The sequence below is a fragment of the Mauremys mutica genome, chromosome 24 (assembly GCF_020497125.1).
Source record: "Mauremys mutica isolate MM-2020 ecotype Southern chromosome 24, ASM2049712v1, whole genome shotgun sequence".
NCBI classification, from domain to species: Eukaryota; Metazoa; Chordata; order Testudines; family Geoemydidae; genus Mauremys; species Mauremys mutica.
The window spans coordinates 1,448,402-1,467,298 of NC_059095.1; the positions used below are offsets into that span (position 1 = coordinate 1,448,402).

The 18,897-nt window shown below is 61.2% G+C and overlaps 2 protein-coding genes across 2 annotated transcripts; both read right to left on the reverse strand.

The window, feature by feature from the left end:
* Positions 1-1,271: 1,271 nt before the first annotated feature.
* Positions 1,272-10,330, reverse strand: LOC123355891 (uncharacterized protein PB18E9.04c-like). Its single transcript, XM_044998734.1, has 4 exons — positions 9,950-10,330; positions 3,114-3,518; positions 1,927-2,087; positions 1,272-1,384 (listed from the first exon to the last, which is right to left on the reverse strand). Exons 1-4 carry the CDS (start codon positions 10,005-10,007, stop codon positions 1,337-1,339), a joined length of 672 nt encoding a protein of 223 aa, XP_044854669.1. The 5' UTR covers positions 10,008-10,330; the 3' UTR covers positions 1,272-1,336.
* Positions 10,331-16,648: 6,318 nt separating this feature from the next.
* JUND (JunD proto-oncogene, AP-1 transcription factor subunit) lies at positions 16,649-17,914 on the reverse strand. Its single transcript, XM_044998733.1, has one exon. It carries the CDS (start codon positions 17,687-17,689, stop codon positions 16,721-16,723), a length of 969 nt encoding a protein of 322 aa, XP_044854668.1. The 5' UTR covers positions 17,690-17,914; the 3' UTR covers positions 16,649-16,720.
* Between the last annotated feature and the right edge of the window lie 983 nt (positions 17,915-18,897).

An 18,897-nucleotide genomic window follows, 5' to 3' on the forward strand; every position in this document is an offset into this window, starting at 1 on the left:
GCCCCCTCCTCTCTGCCCGCTCTGTACTGCTCCCCCCCACCGCCCCGCTGGCCCAGGGGAGCAGGGCCGGCCCCCCAGGCAGGGGCAACAGGGAAACTGCCTCCTTACCAGCCTGTGCTGACTCTCCGCGGCTCCCCCCCGGCGCCTGCCGCGGCCCCTCCAACGGAGCCAAGCCGGCCTGCCTGCTCGAATGCCCCCCTCCCCCACGCCAGGCAGGGCACTGGGGGGCACAGGCAGGGCCTGGCCTGCCAGATCAGCCCTGGGCATGGTGAGGTGATGGGAGGGGCGCAGCCCCCAGCCCCACAGGCCTCCCCCAGATTTAAAGGGGCAGTTTCCCCCAGAAGAGCAGGTGGGGGAACGCCCTGGGGAGCAGGCACCAGAGGAGCTGGAAGCCAGGGCAGACACATGGGGGGCAGGGCCCACTCCGAAGGCCGGAGCCCAGCTGGCTGCCATGCAGGCGTGTCTCCCTTTTACCTGGCTAGTGGGAGTCTCTCCCCCCCTCCAGGTGCCTTGGGCCAGTGACAGCAGGAGAGTTGCTGCCCGTGGCTCGAACCGGAGCAGGACTCGCTGTGCTGACCCCCTGGTGCCCGGCCCTGAGTTCGGGTTGCTCCCCCGTTACTCCAGAGCCAGGCCCCTGCTGGGCTGCTCCCAGCTGAGCCGCGGGGCCAGGGAACTTCAGCCCCGCAGCCGTCGTCCTCTCACGGCTCCTCAGGGCTGGCCAGCAACTGTGTGAGCACAGGCCTGAGCCTGGGAGCCAGGACCCCGCCCAGCAGACTCCCTGCTTGGGGCAGAGCCGGCTGGGCCTGGGCTGCGCCAGCCCCCCGAGGAGAGCAGCACTCGGCCCAGGGCTGACACTGCCAAGGGGGCACTAGTGCTGGGTGGGGACACGGCTCTCAATGGAGACGAGCAGCCAGTGCCCAGGCACAGGCAGCTGCAGCACATGGGAAGACAGGCCAGGCACCCTGGGGTGGATCCTGTGTGGGGCGACAGAGGGGCCAGGCTCCCCCTCCCTCCCTGGGTCTCTGTCAGGCAGCCGGTGCCCCCCATGCCCCCCAAGGGCAGCACAGAGCTGATAGTGCAGGGGGGATGGGTTCACTCACTCGCCCACCCCTGCCCCCACTGCAGCTGTGGGGAGAGCGGCAGGGGCCACAGGCAGCAGGAGCGGAGACCAGCAAAACTGAGCAGAACCAGCAACCTCTTTATTCACACCGAGTCCCTGAGCCGTAGGGGAGCTTTGGCCAGGCCGCCAGGAGCTGGAGCCGCCCTGCTGCTGCAGATCCCCCCCCAGCCCTCCCCACACGAGGTGGGCTCAGCTCCCGCCGGGGGGAGACGCCGGTTACTTTGGAGGGTAGCGAGCGAAGGGCGAGTCTTCGGTCATCTTCCCCTGCGAAGGAGAGAGAGGAGGGTGAGCCCCCAAGGCCACTCAGAGTCAGGAAAAGCCCCCCAGCTGGAGGGCAGTGAAGGGAACGGCTACCCCAGAGCACGGCAGTGGTGGGGCTGGGCCAGGAGCCCCCCGGGGGCACTCAGCCTCGGGCTGTTACCGCTGGGCCCGTGCACAGACAGCAGCACCCACACTTGGCGGCCGTGCAGCCGTGCAGAGCAGGAGGCTGCCGCCCATCGCCGCAGAACAACCACTGTTCCCGTGGGTGCCGGCAGGAGGCAGAGCCAGCCCTGGACACGGTGCAAAGTGCTGGGCTGCTGCGGGCTCAGCCGGCCGCGGAGGCACAGCGATGCTACAGCAGCTCCCGCTTGGCCCGGGCCCGGGCGCCTCAGTGGAGGAGGGGGCAGCTCTTTCTGCCTGTGCCCCTCTGGGGGACGCTGCAATAGCAGGGCAGAGCTGCTAGGACCTGCTACAGGGCGGGACAGATGCACGGACAGCAGGGCAGGGCCCGGGGCAGAGGCCAGCTCCTCTGCAGAGCTACGCACCATTGGAACCTCGTCCAGCTTCTTGAATGCCGGCTCCCTCCTGCGGCAGAGCTTCACCACCACCACCCCAGCAGCAATGAGCAGGATGGCCACGAAGATGCAGATCACGGCCACCAGACCGGGGCTCTGGGAGAGCGTGGGCTGCTTCAGGGAGGACACCGCTGGAGGGGACGGAGAACTCAGCTTAGACACCTCCCCAGCCCTGCTCAGCGGCTTCCCCCCCCCAGCTGACCCTACACGTGTCCATGGCTGCAGGACTGGGCTCCAGCTGGGGCTCAGGAGTTGCATTGTGGGGTGGGGGGAGGCTGGAGACCAGCTCTGCGCTGCTGGCTCCTGCGAGTCTCAGGCGAGTCCCCCGGAGCCCCGGGATTGCAGAGCTGCAGCTTTACATTTTTTACTTTTTAAATGAGAGTTTCTCTTGCTTCTGGGTCTGAGGAGTTGGGAAAGGGACCCCTGGCCCAGAAACACCAGGCAGAGACCCCCCCCAAGCTCTTACAGCTGGAGACTGTTCGAATCCCTCTGTGCGATTTCTGGGGGGCCAGCCATGCTGCTCTAGCGAGATAACTGCAACCACCTGGGAGGTGCTCTGGGGGGCAGGGCACAGAAGAGCCAGGAGGTCACTGCCCATGTGATCGGGCATCTCACCCGCCCAGGTACCCACCCACTTAGCGGGAACACCTGTCTCCTCCACCTTGCGGCACGGGACAGCTGCGCCATCTGGTGGTGAGAGTTAGACAGCGACCCCTGCTGAAGCGTTCAGTCAGTAACGCGCCCTGCGCACAAACGCACCCACACTCACCCCCCCCTGCATTGGCAGCTGTGTCCCCTGACCAGGGCTTGGTGCAGGGGGCCCTGGGAGCCCCGTACCGTGCAGCATGGTTGCATGGCCTGAGGGCAGTGACAATGGCTCGCCTAGCGGCGCTGGCTGGCATACAGAGGGCGGAAGTGACTGACCGCTGCCATCCTTTGGTGGCCTCTGTCCAGAGCCCAGGGTGAGCACCAGCCTCCCCTTGTGGCAGGCTCTGGGGAGAAGTCAAGGACTCAGGGGGTTCCCCGGGGGCAGGGGAGGCAAGCTTGCCTTGCTACCGCTGGGCTGCACCTGTCCTGGGGCCAGAGGCCTGCAGAGCCATTTGCCTGGCGCCTCTCGCCCCCACGCAAACCCCACCTCCCTGCAGCCTGGTTCTTACCTGAGCCACTGGCTGTTGTGCTGCTGTTGGGCCCCAGCTGCTCAGTCAAGTGCGTCTCACTGGAGCTGGCAGCAGGAGTAGCTGAGGTGTTGGTGTGACTGGGGCTGGCCGGGGACAGGGGAGAGCTGGAAGCAGATTCTGGGTTTCTGGATGAGGCTGGAGCTGCTGCTGTGGTTCTGTTCTGCGTGGATGCAGTGGTGTTGTCGGTCAGGGCAGCGGAAAGGGAGGTGTCTCTGGAGGTAGCCACGGGGCTGTGCGGTGGTGTAGCCGTGGTGGATGGGTGCTGGCTGGGTGTGGTTTGCTGGGTGGCACTCAGGGGGCTGTGCGGTGGTGTAGCCGTGGTGGATGGGTGCCGGCTGGACGCGGTTTGCTGGGGGACAGTTGTTGTGGCAGTAGCGTTCCTAACTGAGGAAGGGGAATCAGTTACCAGGTTTGCTCTCAGGACAGGAGTACTTGTGGCAGGATGCTGTGCTCTGTGACACTGCAGTGCTGCAGGGGCATTCCCAGCTCAGCCCAGGATGATCCCAGCACTAGGAGGGGAGGCCCGGTGGTGACAGTAAGCTGAGGGCCCCCACATCAGATCACGTTCATGCTCGCATCAGCCTGGGACCTCCACCTACCCTCTCATCCCCTCCCCAAGGGCCTTTCCCTGCATATGGAGGATGCCTGGAAGGTTTGGGGTTCAATACAGTTTTCACCCAGGAAATTCAGGTCCACAGGCCAGCACGTCCTCGGCATGGCATTCAGCACCCCAGAGATGGGAGCTGCCTGGCCCCTGCCCCCAGAGCCCCGCATTGCCAGACTCAGGCCAGCACGTCCTCGGCACGGCATTCAGCACCCCAGAGATGGGAGCTGCCTGGAGGCTGCGCCCTGAGCCCCGCATTGCCAGACTCAGGCCAGCACGTCCTCGGCACGGCATTCAGCACCCCAGAGATGGGAGCTGCCTGGCCCCTGCCCCCAGAGCCCCGCATTGCCAGACTCAGGCCAGCACGTCCTCGGCACGGCATTCAGCACCCCAGAGATGGGAGCTGCCTGGCCCCTGCCCCCAGAGCCCCGCATTGCCAGACTCAGGCCAGCACGTCCTCGGCACAGCATTCAGCACCCCAGAGATGGGAGCTGCCTGGCCCCTGCCCCCAGAGCCCCGCATTGCCAGACTCAGGCCAGCACGTCCTCGGCACGGCATTCAGCACCCCAGAGATGGGAGCTGCCTGGAGGCTGCGCCCTGAGCCCCGTGCTGGGGGCAGGGGCAGGGGCGTTTCCTCCCTCGGACGAGGACGCAGATGCTGCACAAGATTTAAAGGACCAGCCCCAGGCTGCAGAGGAGCCAGGCTGGAGAGGGGCCTGCTGTGACCCCTTCCTCCCTCTCTCAGCACCGCGGGCTCTAGGTCAAGAATTGTAACATTCAAAAACCAGTTGGAGACACTTCAACCTCCCTGGCCACTCGCTTACAGCCCGAAAAGTCGCAATATTACACAGGGCCACCCGGGGGGGGGGCAATTTGCCCCGGGCCCCCGGGGCCCCCATGAGAATATAGTGTTCTGTTCTATTCTATTCTATTGTACTGCAACTGTTTCTTATGGAAGGGCCCCTGAAATTGCTTTGCCCCAGGCTCCCGAATCCTCTGGGCAGCCCTGATATTACAGCAACAAACCTTCAAACCCAGACTCCGAGGAGAGACTGCTGAACTGGAATTCATTTGAAAACTGGACACCATCAAACTAGGCTTGAATAAAGCCTGGGAGTGGATGGGCCATTTACTGAATAGTAAAACTATTTCCCCATGTTTATCCCCTGCCCCACACCACCCTTTCAGTCCCTCACATCTCCTTGTCAATTGCTGGAAATGGGCCATTTTCATACCACTCCCAACAGTTCTTTTTCTCTCCTGCTGGTAATAGCTCACTTAACTGATCACTCTCCTCAGAGTGTGTATGTAACACCCAGTGTTTCATGTTCTCTGGGTATATATACATCTTCCTACTGTGTTTTCCACTCCATGCATCCAATGAAGTGGGCTGTAGCCCACGAAAGCTTATGCTGAACTAAATGTGTTAGTCTCTAAGGTGCCACAAGTTCTCCTGTTCTTTTTGCAGATACAGACTAACAAGGCTGCTACTCTGCAACCTGTCAACCCTGAAACTGGTTCCTAGGACATTTTCCCACAAGAACACAGAGGCCTCAGGGTTGAGAGGCCTGAGCACAGGACTGGGAGCCAGGAACTCCCAGATTCTAACCACTGACTCCCTGGGGGGCCTGGGGCAAGTCACCTCCGTTGGTGCCTCTTTCCCCAGCCCTCCCCAGAGCAGCAGCGAGTACGGTGCAAACAGCTACAGGTCCTTCCAGCCCCCAGCCCTGCTGAAGCTGGCAGGTGTGTAACACTCCCGTTTCCCTGGCAGGTACAGACTGGGTGGGAGACAGGTGTCTTTTGTTGCATGCACAGCTGGGAACAAGTATCTGATCCTCCACCCAGGCTGCGCCCCACCCTCCTGGCTGATGCAAAGTCAATATGGACCCGCCCGCTTTATCCGCACCATGGCATTTGCTATTCCCAAGCTGCTGCCCTGTTGGCAGTGTGAGCAGCCGGTCCCCACCCTGCAGCAGAGTGGCCAGAGCCCTCAGACGTTCCAGCTCAAGGGCACCCCCATTTAAATGACTGGGATTCTGGGCACGTAGGACCCCCAGGAAGGGTGACCACGGCCCACTGAGGGCAGAGGTGGGTGCACCTGGCTGGCAGAACGGGTGGATTTTGAGAGGGAATATTTAGGCCCCCCCAGAACGTTTCACTCACACCCCAAAACCCCCAGCTCACCGGCAGACCAGGTGGACGGGGAGGTCTGGAGTCTCCTTTCATTGCTATGAAAACAAAACCTTCTGTTTGCTCAGGCACGTGTATTTGGCCTCCTGGAGTCTGTGACCCGCAGGGCTTCCAATCCAGGGTGCACGTCCCTGGCCCTGCCGTCACACCCCCAGCTCCTGAAGAGTGTCAGCATTTCACAGGAGATCTGTGGGTGCTCTCAGCTACCCACCACGGCCTCCTGTGATCTCTTCTCCACGGCTCTGCACCAAGCTCTGGCCCTGTCAGATGCATCTCTGCACTCAGTTAAGATGATAAGAACGGCCACACTGGGTCAGACCAACAGTCCAGCGAGCCCAGTGTCCTGTCTCGGACAGTAGCTGGTGCCAGGTGCTTCGGAGGGAATGAACAGAACAGGGTGATTATTGGGTGATCCAGCCCCTGTCGTCCAGTCCCAGCCTCCAGCAGTCAGAGTTCAGGGACACTCAGAGCATGGGGTTGGGTTCCTGCCCATCCTGGCTAACAGCCACTGATGGATCCATCCTCCAGAAACGGCCCTAGTTTGTCTTTGAACCCAGTTATAGTTTTGGCCTTTATAACATCCCCCGGCAGTGAGTTCCACAGGTTGATTGTGCGCTGTGAGAAGTTAACTTAGTCTTGTCCTTCCCCTCAGATTCTGTTCACTAGGAGGCCACCTTGAGGCGAACAAGTGGCCACCCCCTGCGATTTGACAGCTTTCAGAGTAAACTGGCCCTTAGGAGTTTAGGGTACAGCAGTTTCCTTCACACCGGCTCCTAGCACAGGCATCAAGGCAACAACCTGCCCTTCCACCACCTTACAGGGCACTGGCTCTAGCTAGGATCTAAGGCAAGTGCTAATTTCCTGTTCGAAATGACTCATTCCTGGAGTGGTGCCGTTGAGTTTCAGCCCTCACTTGTTTTAGCCTGGAGGGTTTTCAGTTCCTAACTACCCCATTTGTCTGCAAGGCTGTCAAGGCTCCGCCAGCCCTTCCAGACGCAAGGAATTATTAGTCCATTTTTAAATGCCATCACTGTAACCCATGACTGTGCCAGAAGCCCTAACCCCATTAAACGGCTGCCACATCAATCATGGGAGGCAAGGCGGAGCCAGAGAAAGTCTGGGTACATTCATGTTACAAGTTTCAATCCAACCAGGGAAGGCAGCTGAGAGCAGCAGCTGTCCTGGGCAGCTAAGCGTCCGGCGGTTCTGCTGCCGGGAAATCTGGAGGCCTCTGCTGAGCAGCCTGGGAAGCGACTTAGCCCCATCTCAGAGCGGGAGCAAGGCAGAGATTAGGTGCCTCCCCCACGCTCACCTGGGAAGGTTGTGTCAGACCCACAGAACTGAAGCCCCATTCCAGTGCCCCACAGAGCGCCCTGCAGCCCCGGGCTCAAGCCTTGAGCTAGGCCCCAGGGAATTCCCTCCCGATCTCTGAACCGTGAACCACTCCAGCCAAGCCCTGCCTTGGTACGCGCTGGCTCGTTAGGCGAGAGGCCCACCTGGCCCGTTAGGATACCAGGATGGTATCCCTGGTGACGCGTACCAAGCCCCTGCCCAGGCTCTGAGTGGAACGCTGAGCACGTGGGATGGCGATGCTGGAGGGGAGCTGGGCAGCACCGTCAGAGGCAGCTAGGAAAGCCGCCGTGGAGTCACAGGAGAGCAAGTGGGAGCGTTTGCAAGTTTTGAGACTTGGGCCATAGGGCAGATTGGTCCCATGAATGGTGGGGGGAGGGGCAGCAGAGGAGCCGGAACCTGTGGAGAGGGAGGGAGGGGATGCAGGACAGAGGAGATGGAATCTGCAAGACCTTCTGCTGCCACGAGGCACCTGCTAAAGGCAACGGGAAGCCCTGGGCTGGCTCTGGCTACATCAGACAAATGCCCCCCCCCCCCGCCCCGCCCCATCCCCAAGAGAGCTGCAGGCACCACTTGGAACCAAAGCCGGGAACTTTGACAGTCGCTTCAGCAGGGCACAAAGATCAGCCCTCAGGTGCCCAGCAGAAGGGTGGTGACCAGCCGCCTCGTCACTTGAACATTCCCCGCAGTGGAGTCTGATCGCCAGAGAGAATCTCATGCAGCCGGACTGGCGGCCGGCCTTGTGCCCAGCCCCGGTGAGCCCACCCCGGACAGCCGTGGGGACGGGGCGAATTGAAAGGGCTCGGAAGAGTCACAGGAGCGACTCAAGATCTGGAAAATCTGCTCGGCAGTGAGAGACGGGGGCGGGGGCCCCCTTCAGCCGCAGGGGACTTGAACAGCCGACAGGCTCCTACAGGGAGAAAGATTCCTGACAGCAGAGGGCTGGAATCTAGTAGGCAAAGGCAGAACGAGACCCGGTGGCTGGAAGCCAAAGCTAAACGAATTCGGACTGGACCTAAGGAGCTCGTATTTCACAGGGCGCGGGACTGCCCGGGTCAGGCCCAGTGGATGTGCTGGGTTCTCTGTCATTCAGCAGCTATAAATGGAGATTGGGCAGCTCTCCCCAAGAGCTCCTCCCGAGCTCCACTGGGCTGGGCACAGGCATCGCTGCAGGAGCGTCCCCAGCCTGTGCTCTGCAGGGGGTCAGCCTAGAGCATCGGGTCTGCTCTGGCCCATAACCACCATTCCTGCACCAGACAGAGTGAGTCCAGCGGGGCTGCAGGCAGGCCTGGCCCCACTCATCCCAGCCCTAGGACAGACAGGGCTCTGTACAGTTGCTCGGTTTAGGGAGGGGAACCCCCTCTCCATGGGGAGGAGAGTAAGTAACTGGAGGGTTGAATGCCTGGCTCTGCACTCCAGAATCCGCCACGGGTCTCAGCTCCCAAGCCCAGGACAGAGATGGAGGAGCAGAGCAGAGCAGTTTCTGAAGCACTGGTCAGCCATGAAAGGGTTAATATGGCAGATCTTTCACTGCACTTCAGAGCTGCCCAGTGCAACGAGGGTTAAGAATTCATCAATAAAGGGGACAGGCCAAGCACATGGAGCCTTTGCAACCGGCCAAGCAGGTTTGTCAGCATCCGAGCAGAGTGAGCTCCAGGGCGCCAGTGTCCTGCAACAAACCAGCAGTGCTGCCGGCTGGGAGGGTCACTGGTCTAGTGCTGGGGGTGGGGGGCACTGCGGGGGGGACACACTCGCCCCCCCTCACAACACTGGGGTAACAAACTCTACAGTGACTTTCTCAACATCCCCCTCCCCCGTTCCGTTTCAGAAACACACAAGCCTGCAGCCCCAGGCACTCTCACAAACTAGGGGGGGGAACTGGTGCTGGAGCTGGGGGGCTGCCGCACCCCCTGGCTTGACGGGGTTCCCATCATATCCAGGGTTTAGGGTTTGGTTCAGTGGCTCTCAGCCCCCGCACTGCTCACATTGTTCCAGCACCCTGGAGGGGCGGGGAAGCTGGCTTGAGAGCACTGGATATTGGTGCAGGAAGGGGGGGGGCGGGAAATCTGCCTGGCCCCAGGGCAGAGTTTGGGAACCTTCCCCGACGAGCCAGACTCTCCCTGGGGCGACCAGCTCCCAGACCCGAGAAGCTTTAGAATTAGAAAGTTTCTTCAGAGAGAAGCGGGGGGCTGACCCTACATTAACTCATCAGAGACCCCCCCCGACTGCCCCTCCCCCTTCAGAGCGAGGCGGGGGGGGCTGTCCCTGCATTAACTCATCAGAGACCCCCCGACTGCCCCTCCCCCTTCAGAGCGAGGCGGGGGGGCTGACTCTGCATTAACTCATCAGAGACCCCCCCCGACTGCCCCTCCCCCTTCAGAGCGAGGCGGGGGGGGCTGTCCCTGCATTAACTCATCAGAGACCCCCGACTGCCCCTCCCCCTTCAAAGCGAGGCGGGGGGGCTGACTCTGCATTAACTCATCAGAGACCCCCCGACTGCCCCTCCCCCTTCAGAGCGAGGCGGGGGGGGGCTGACTCTGCATTAACTCATCAGATCCCCCCCCGGGGAGCAGGAAGGAAGGACCCTGCCGTGCAGCGGTGGGGAGGCAGCCCCGGGGCTCCCCCCGGGCGGGACCTGCTCCGCGGCCCCCGGGGCTGCCCCTTCCCTTACCTGCGAGCGCCAGGCACAAGCCGCAGCCGATCAGCAGCCAGCGCGTCCCCCGGGCCATGCTGGCGGCTCCGCTCCCGGACACCTGCCTGGATCCTGCCACGCAGGAGGCGCCGCCCCGGGCTCCAGCCCCGCCGCACCTGGACTGAGGCCGCCGCGCCCCCTGCTGGGCAGCCCGGGTCCCTCCCGCCCCAGCCGGGGCCCCGGACAGGCGGCTGCACCCGGCGAGAGCCAGACACCAGCCGGGCTGGGGAGTCAGGACTGCTGGGTCCTCGGCCCAGTCCTGGGAGGAGAGTGGGGCCTACTGGTTAGGGCCACTCCAGGTCCTCTCCGCTGAGCGCCTGCCAAGCGCAGGCCAGAGCCGTCCCGAAGTCAGTCCCAGAGCATCCAGTCCTGCTTTAAATGTCCCCAGGGGCAGGGCCTCCCTGATTAAATCGTTCCAGTGGTTCCTTACCCACCCTGTTAAACATTCACTCCTTATTTCCTGTCCAGCCTCCTGCCTCCTGTTCCCAGCTCTGCTACTCATTTATTGTCCGAGCCTGGGCAAGTCACTGCCCCGCTCTCTGCCTCGGTTTCCCCATCATTAGTATGCACAGGCAGCTGGAAGAACGGGTGCCAAAGCTTCCCCCTCCACAGCCCGTTATCCAGATCCGGCATCACCCACCAGGCCCTTTCCAGCTCCCTCCATTTCCCACTCCCCTGGGTGGCCAGCAAGTTCAGTGTGTCCTTCCCCAGCCGCCCCCGAAGCTGTTTCCTGTCTGCTCCCTTTGGGGGATGGGGGTAGCCGTGCCCTGCAGGATTCTGGGATAGGTGTTAGTGGCCTGCAGGCCCCATCAGCTGGTTATTTGTCACTGGTGCCCTTTGGGCCAGCTGCCTAGTTGCCAAATCCCTTGCTCGGGGAATGCTTTCCACCCCCAGCAGGGGCTGCTCACCTGGCCGGGCCTGGGTCCTGGGGGGAGGGGAGAAAGCATAGGCATCATGGGGTCTGGCTGTCACTCACTCCAGGCTCTCAGCCCCCCTGCCTGAAAGGACACTCAGGACAGCTCGGAGAGGGACCAGAGCCCCTGGCCTGGCTTGGCCCGCACCAGGAATGGACAGTAGGGAGAAGGGCAGAGTCGTGGCAGAGCCTGGCCGTGAAGGGTTGCTGGAGAGACCTGACCTGTGCTCCACCCCAGAGGTGGCTTCAGTAGAGGACACAGCTGTTTCCATAAACATAGAGCAGAGCCTGAAACCCCTTCCTCACATCACTAGTCCCCATTCCCACAAGTAATCCTAGTGCTACCTGGCAACTCTTCCCTAGTGCTTTTCTGCAGCAGATTCGGAAGCGCTTTACAAAGGGGGTCAGTATTCATGGAACCAGCCCCGTGCTTCTCAGACAGCAGCTTAAAGGTGTGACAAAGCCCCTCATCTCTGCGGCCCCCAGTTCCCAAGGGCAGGGCAGGGGCTCTGCACTCCAGAAGCCAGGCCCCACATCAGCAGGGACAAGTGAGTATTCTGGGGACCTGGATGTCACCATTTCAAAAACAACCACTGTGCCAGGAGCCATGGAGCTAGTCAAAGCACTGTGAAATCTGGGATTGAGAGTTCACAAAAGTGTTAGGGATTTGGCTCCTGTGTCAGTATTTTGCTGGGATTTATAATTTACATGGAGACTGAAGACTCTCCCATTTGCAGCTGTCCAATGCTTGACATCAGATAACCTTCTAGGAGTTTCAGCCTGAAAATTTTGGATCCTGTGAAAATAGTTTTGGGGGGCAAATGTCCCCCCCCCCCATTGCACTGGGCCTACCTGGGATGCATACAGGGAAGTCACCGCTGTGTTTAAAAGGGTGCTAGGCCACTGACAAAGGGGCAGGATTTATGGGGGAAACACCCATTGCAGCCTAGCCAGTCAGTGCACTGGGAGAGGCACTTGCCCAGCAGCAGGTGGTGTCACCTGCCACATGCACAGATGTCCCTGGGGCCCTGCCTCCTGCAGGCCCGGTGCTGTCCCTGTATGTGAGAGCAGGCACCTGACAGTGGCACTATTAACTCCCATGTCCCCTGGGTTAGAGGGGGAGGGGAGGGGAGATTCTAGCCCTGCCCCTTCTACCTGACCGCACACCCTAAACCTGACCGCACCCTGCAGCATCTCTGTGGAGGGCAAGAGGAAGCCACCTTGGCTCCTGTCCCCAGCCCGCCCGTCCCTTCCCTGGCACCTTTTGTTATTAAACGGGCATCCGGACCCTGAAAAGTCCCCCAGCTCCCCGAGAGCCCAGACCGAGCTGCTCTGCCAGGTGCCTGGGCGATTCTACCCTGTGGGCACTGGGTTTCTCCGAGTGCCCCATGCCATCCCCCCTGCCAGTGCACACAAACCTGGCCCTTCACCACTGCTGCCAAAGGGTGGGCGAGTGAGCTGCAGGTGGAACGTGCACTTCATGCCCTGTGGTGGCTAAGACTGGTGGAAGCAGAGCCAGTGCCCTCAGCCACACGGGGGCAGGGCCTGGTCCCTCCCCATGGACTGGGATTGCTTTCACTAACACCTCAGCCCTGAGACGTGTTCTACTGGCGCTGAGCCCCAGCCAATCACACAGACCGGCCTGTGCATTGTGTCTTTGGGGGCAGCCAGGGCATAAGTCGGGGGTGGGAGGGATGGACAGCCCAGACTGCAAACCCAAGAGGCAGGAGTATCAGTGTGCTGGATGTCTGTGCACGGTGGGGGAAGGAAGACAGATGTTTCCGTGTGTCACGGAGTCCCTGGGCGCTGCTCTGGAACTGCTCCCCACAAAGCCAGGCAGGACTTTGGGGAGCCTCCTCTCCCTTGGAGCAGACTGTCTCCAGGGCAAGAAGCTCACACGGCCTCACCTCCTGGGTCTGACCTTGGAGCATTCAGCATATGCCCCTCTGTACACTTCCCACAGTAAGTCCACCCAGGCAGGGTCCTGCCCCCCCACTTCACAGTCAGACGTGACTCTCAGCCAGCCGGTAACAGAGGTTTATTAGATGACAGGAACACGGGCTAAAACAGAGCTTGTAGGTACCATGAACCAGACCCCTCAGCCAGGTCCATCCTGGGGGCAGCGAGCCAGACACCCACCTCTGCCATCACTTCCTGTCCCCAGCCAGCTCCCAAATGAAACCCCCTCCAGCCCCTCCTTCTCTGCTGAGTTCCTTTCCCAGGCCAGGAGGTCACCTGACCTCTTTGTTCTCCCCCACCTTTAGCATCCCCTTGCAGGGGGAAGGGCCTGGCCATTAGTTGCCAGGAGACAGAGGGTCGGCCAGAAACTGAGCCCCCCCCCCCCCACAGTACTCAGAGGAAACATTAAGAACAGCCCCACTTGGTCACACCCTCTCTGCAGCTGTCCAGGTAGCAGAGCACTCTGGCTGGTGCCCCATGGACAGCAATGGGACAGAGGGCCAGTGGCACGAAGGAGGGGCCCTAGGACAGCCCAGGTCCATGGCTGGTGGCAGGCAGGCAGATGGGAAGGGAGCACTTTGAACCCCACAGGGCCAAAGCAGATGGAGAGAATGAAGCAATGATCCCAGCACCGTGACAGCACCACAGGCGGGAGATGAAGGCAACCTGAACACGTCACCCAGTAACTTCTTGGGGACTCCAGGAACTGGTTTGTTTGCCTGAGTGGGGACTGCTGAGCCTAATCCTGCCATGGTGCTACCATCAGCCCATACGCTGGGGCCCAGGGTCACTGGGGGGGGGGTATGTGTGCGGAGTCTGGCTCCTAGGCAGAGTGTTTGGTTCCACCATCCCTAGTTTCTGGTTGGCTTAAGGACAGAAGCATGGACAAATCACTTTAGATTATTTCACCCAGTCTGAGAAAAGCCTTTCGCTGGCAGCTGGGTGGGGATTAGTCTGACCCCATCGCCTGCACAATAAGCAGTTAGGGGCAATCCAACCAGCGAGTCCCTTCATTCTGGGAAAGCAAAGTTTATTCCTTTCCAGGCAAAACCCAAAAGGAGGCTTTCCAGCTCTTTTATCCAGCACAAGCTGTTCTCAGGGTGGGGATCGCTGGCTGGGGCCAGGAAGTGGAGTCCCTGCTCTGGGCTGGCTTGGCGGTTTAATTTATATTGGCTGCAAATGGGTTTTTATTCCCCTCAGTTTTGTCATCTGTTTAGACAAGTGAGGAAGAGACTCAGTGCCAAGCAGTCTCCCAGCAGAAATGATAAGAGCTTTAAACCATCCTCCCCTTTACCCGCCAAGCCAAGCGGCCATGAGGGCCAGGGGCACAGGCCATTCAGGAGGTGGCACCTCCCAGCTGGCCAGTACCAGACCCATGTGCTATTCAGAGGCCCAGAGCTGCTGGAAGTGCTTCCCCTGGGATCTAATGGGAGGCCAGTAAAAAGCCCATTTGCACTTTCTGCAGGAACAAAGGAGGTAGCCCTTTGGGTCTGGCTAAATTCCAAACGGGGCAATTCCATGCTGCTCTCTGTGCCTTACCTGGGTGTAGTATTCTCAATACAGCACACTACCATGGGACATGCATGGGGCCGTGCCCCCTTAACCTGCTATTTCACCCTAGAGGTGGCCGAGCATCACTTAGCCCTTCCCAAACTATGTTTTATGCCATGTTGATGCTGTACACTGCCCCACAGGGCATTCCCTAGACACGTCATTACTTAGAAAACGGCTGCTCCTGCCAATTTTCTGTCTGTCACCATTTGGTAACAGCACTCAAACGACTACTGCTCTTTTGTTCACTTCATTCCTGGGTCAGCGCAGGTTTGGGAACAGAAGTTGGGGGTTCTCTGCTACAGTGGAGACAACTGTCCTCTTGTTCCCACAACAAAGTGCAGCCTTTAAGGACACATTCTTTAAACATTTTACAATGTTGTCTAGGAATGCTGAAAATAAAGCTCCTACCAATACTGCCTTTCCCCTTATTTTGCCCTAGGGCCTGAGCAGAGCTGGAATCCACCTCAGTGGTTGTGTTTCCTATTTTGATTATGCACCCGTATCAGTGACGTCAGCCAGCTCTGGGCCTACCATTGCACAACCAAGTACCATATAAGCTGTACACACCCCATCTGAGTCCTATTAGAAGTGGCTAGTTTTTCAAAAGGATCCTCAGACTGCTGTGGAGAAGGTCGAGGACTCGTCTCAGCCTGAGCTGTACCATGAGAGTACATCACCACCTACCTTCCTGGCCCTATGAAAATTAACCTGAGCATGATCACGTTAACCCTGGAATTCCTGTTTTCCAAATAGCTCCTCATGCTCCTTTACTAAACAGCCCGGTACGAGCAGCCCCACACCAGGCTCACAGGCAGTCACACCCCAAGTGGATAAAATTTAATGTGACTTAGACGTCTTGTAAAAATAGAGCCTAGACCACAACTCACCTAATGAGCTGTTGTGGTCTTGATTTTGCAAGATGATCCCTTCTAGAAACCACCAACCCCGCTGTGGGTACTAAGACACCTCAGTGTGAAAGTTTCATCTGGCCCACTCTTTCTGACACTGTTTTACACTTTGAAAGAGGCGTTTTCCTTTAAGCTCTTGACCAGTTTGCTGCAAATCTTAGTACGGCAGAGCCGCCACCCGGGAAAAATCTTTTGGACCTTTCCTGTAACCTAGAATCCCGGGCCATTGGCCAAGGCAATCGGTGTGTATAGGGCTTAAGTTCGTTTCCTGAGAAGAAAGTTGCAGAGCTGTCAATTTGCCTAGTCATAGGATTTCTAAGAAACGAAGCAGCCCCTTACACTTCCATTTTCTATCACAACTCATTTCCTTCTTTCTACCCCTCTCTGTGCACGCCAGGCCAAGGGTGATGGAGCCAAAAACCTGACAGTTCAGTTCCCCCCCATCCATCCATCCAAGGCCTGACTATTAATTCACATAACAGCAAGACTCCAGCAGTCACTGCCACTACTAACCGGGGGGAAAGGCAGCCTGAAATGAACAAGCTGACTTGCAACTGGGCCAGGCGTCCTTACAAGGAACTGCCCATTTCCGAGCGCACCTCCCCTCGCTCCCCCAAGGGCAGTCACTGGTGATAGGTGCTCCAGGGCAAACCCCTACTCAGCAGGAACCCAGCTAGGAAGCCTCTTCCTATGGGGGCGCATAGATGCGGTTTCCACAACGGGCAGGAGGGGGCGCGCTTGACCACACATTACACCTCCGCTCCAGTTGCAGCCCGGTGCAGCGTCTCCTCCCCTCTGCAACGCGTAGTTCAGGTCGGGCAAAGGGGGCAGCCCCCTTCCCGCAGCCAGGCCAGCGCCCAGCAAGCAGCCACCACACCCGGCTCTGCAGGCAGAGCTGGTGGCGGGCTCCCCCCCCGCAGCAGGACACACACAGCAGAGACAGCTCCTGGCACAAGACTTTACTGCACACTGGAATGTGGCGCATAGAACAAGGGGGGGGGGACATTGGGCCCAGTATAAACATAAATAGAGCGAGAACACTTCAAACAACAGAACACTGGAGCTTATCGCCTGGGGCCGCCCCGGCCCGGCTCTCTCTGCAGTCTCGTGGATTGGTGCGCTCGGAGCCCGCGGGCCGAGCTTGTCCGGTCCCTGGCGAGGGCAGGAGTCCGCGCCGCAGCGCTCGCCGGGAGAGGCGGGTCCCGGCTGACGGAGCAAGGCCCCCCAGCTTGGCCACGGCGCCCGCGGCCCCCTGCAAGGCAGGGGCAGTTCCGAGTCTTGCGGCGCCCGGCCCGGCGCTCAGTCCCGGCCACGCACAGCCCCCGGCCCGGGCTCAGTCCCGGCCCGGCGCTCAGTCCCGGGGCCCGGGCACGCACAGCCCCCGGCCCAGCCCGGCGCTCAGTCCCGGGCACGGGCTCAGTAGGCCGGCACCTGGTGCTGCTGCGGCAGGAGCTGGCAGCCGCTGTTGACGTGGCTCAGCACCTTCTGCTTGAGCTGCGCCACCTGCTCGCGCAGGAGGCTGGCGGTGGAGGCCAGCTCCGTGTTCTGGCTCTTGAGGCTCTTCACCTTCTCCTCCAGCCGCGAGATCCGCTCCAGCTTCCTCTTGCGGCACTTGGAGGCGGCGATGCGGTTCCGCAGCCGCTTGCGCTCCGCCTTGATGCGCTCCTGCGTGTCCATGTCGATGGGCGACAGCGGCGGGCTCTCGCCGAAGCTGGGCACCTCGGGCACGATCTGCGGCTCGTCCTTGAGCGGCGGCGGCTGGAGGCGCGGGTGCGGCGGGGCGCCCCCCAGCCCGGGCGGCGGCGGGTAGGGCACGGTCTCGGTGGCGTAGTTCACCGTCGTGCCGGGGTAGCTGCTCAGGTTGGCGTAGACCGGCGGCTCGGGGGGCGGCGGCGGCGGCTGGGCCAGGCTGGCGGCGGGGGGCAGGTCCCCGGGCGGGCCCCCGACGGCGCCGCCGCCCGCCCCCAGCTGGTTCTGCTTGTGCAGATCCTCCAGCGCCTTGACGAAGCCCTCGGCGAACTCCTGCTCCTCGCTGGCCGCCACCTTGGGGTAGAGGAACTGGCTGCTGGTCGGCGTGGTGGTCACCAGCCCGTTGGACTGGATGATGAGCCGCTCGAGCTCGGGCGAGCCCAGCTTCAGCAGCCCCAGCTCGGCGGAGCTCAGCAGCGCCGGGCCCTCGCCGCCGGCCGCGCCCCGCAGCTGGTGGAGCGCCTGGCCGGGCGCCTTCAGGGTGGCCACCACCTGGTCGCTGAGGCCGAGCGCGTCCTTCTTCATCATGCTGCCGCCGGGGAAGGGCCGGGGGAGGCCGCTGCTGCTGCCGCGGGACGGGGCCGAGCCGCTGCCGAAGCCGCTCAACACATCGTCATGGTAGAAGGGTGTTTCCATCCTCCCCCGCCGGCCGCGGGGGGCGCCGGGCTGCTGCGCCCGCGGGGCGCCGGCTGCGGGAGGCTGCGCCGGGGGGGCGGGCACGGGGGTCGGTCCTGGTCGGGGGGGGCGGGGCGGCCCCGCTCCGCTGCAGCGGCCCCGGGCGCTGGGCTCGGTCCCGCTCCGGCCCCGGGCGCTGCAGGCTGCACCCGGCCGCCGCTCAGCTCCGCGCTCTCGCACACACGCGTCGGGGGGGGCGCCCCGCGCCGCCTTAAATACCCAGCGCCAGCCCGATGAGGTCACCGCGTGCGGCCCGGATTGGCTGCAGATGACGTTCTCGTCGGGGCACATTTGCATGGGGGCGGGGCATGGCCGCCACGCCCCCCCACTGGCGCCCCCCGTCACCATGGCGACCGGCCTGTAAACGGCACAACAGCGCGGAGCCTCCTGGGTTGATGTCATAGGGGGCGGGGTCAGGGGGTGTTTGCGGAGCCGGCCTGGCCCGGCCCGGGATATTTATAGGCGCGCTGGGAGCTGGCGGGCCTGGCGCTCAGCCCGCCCCCGGCTCAGGCTCCCCCCGGCCCCCAGCTGCTGAGCTGGGCTGGGGTGCAGCGCCCCGGGGTGCGGCAGGGAGAGGGACCCCCGTAAGGCCGGGCAGGACCCGCTCAGCTGCTCAGACCGGCTGGCACCAGCCAGGGGTCACAGCCCCCAGGGACGGGACCGCTCCCTCCTGCACCCCCGCTGGGGACCCAGCAGCAGTGGCAGCTCCCTCCTCCCCGTGTCAAGGAGGAAGCAGGTGCCAGACACTCACATCCAAACCTCACCTTAGCAGAGGGGATGTTTTGACTTAATTTACCTTCTCCATGGTAACACGATGGCACAAATGAAGGCTCCGCTGAACTGTTGCCAGGCTGGAGGGCCGTGGGGTGGTTCAGGGCTGGCACTTGTTCATTACAGGCTGATTCTGGGGGAGAGGCGTCTAGTGATGTGCAATTACCTAGTTGGATGGGGTGGGATTTAAAAATCCAATAAAACTGGAAAGGAGGGAGCTGTGAGGAGGAGCTGAGATTTCAGCTGTCACTTAAGAATAGAGCAATTAAAGCTCCATATACCATTACCCCAGAAAATACCCATTGGTGCAAGAAGCAGGCAGGGTCAGCTAGCTCAGTGGCAAAACAAACCTTTCACTCACAAAGAGTTTTCACCAAAGCTTCAGTTTTCGGGCAAAC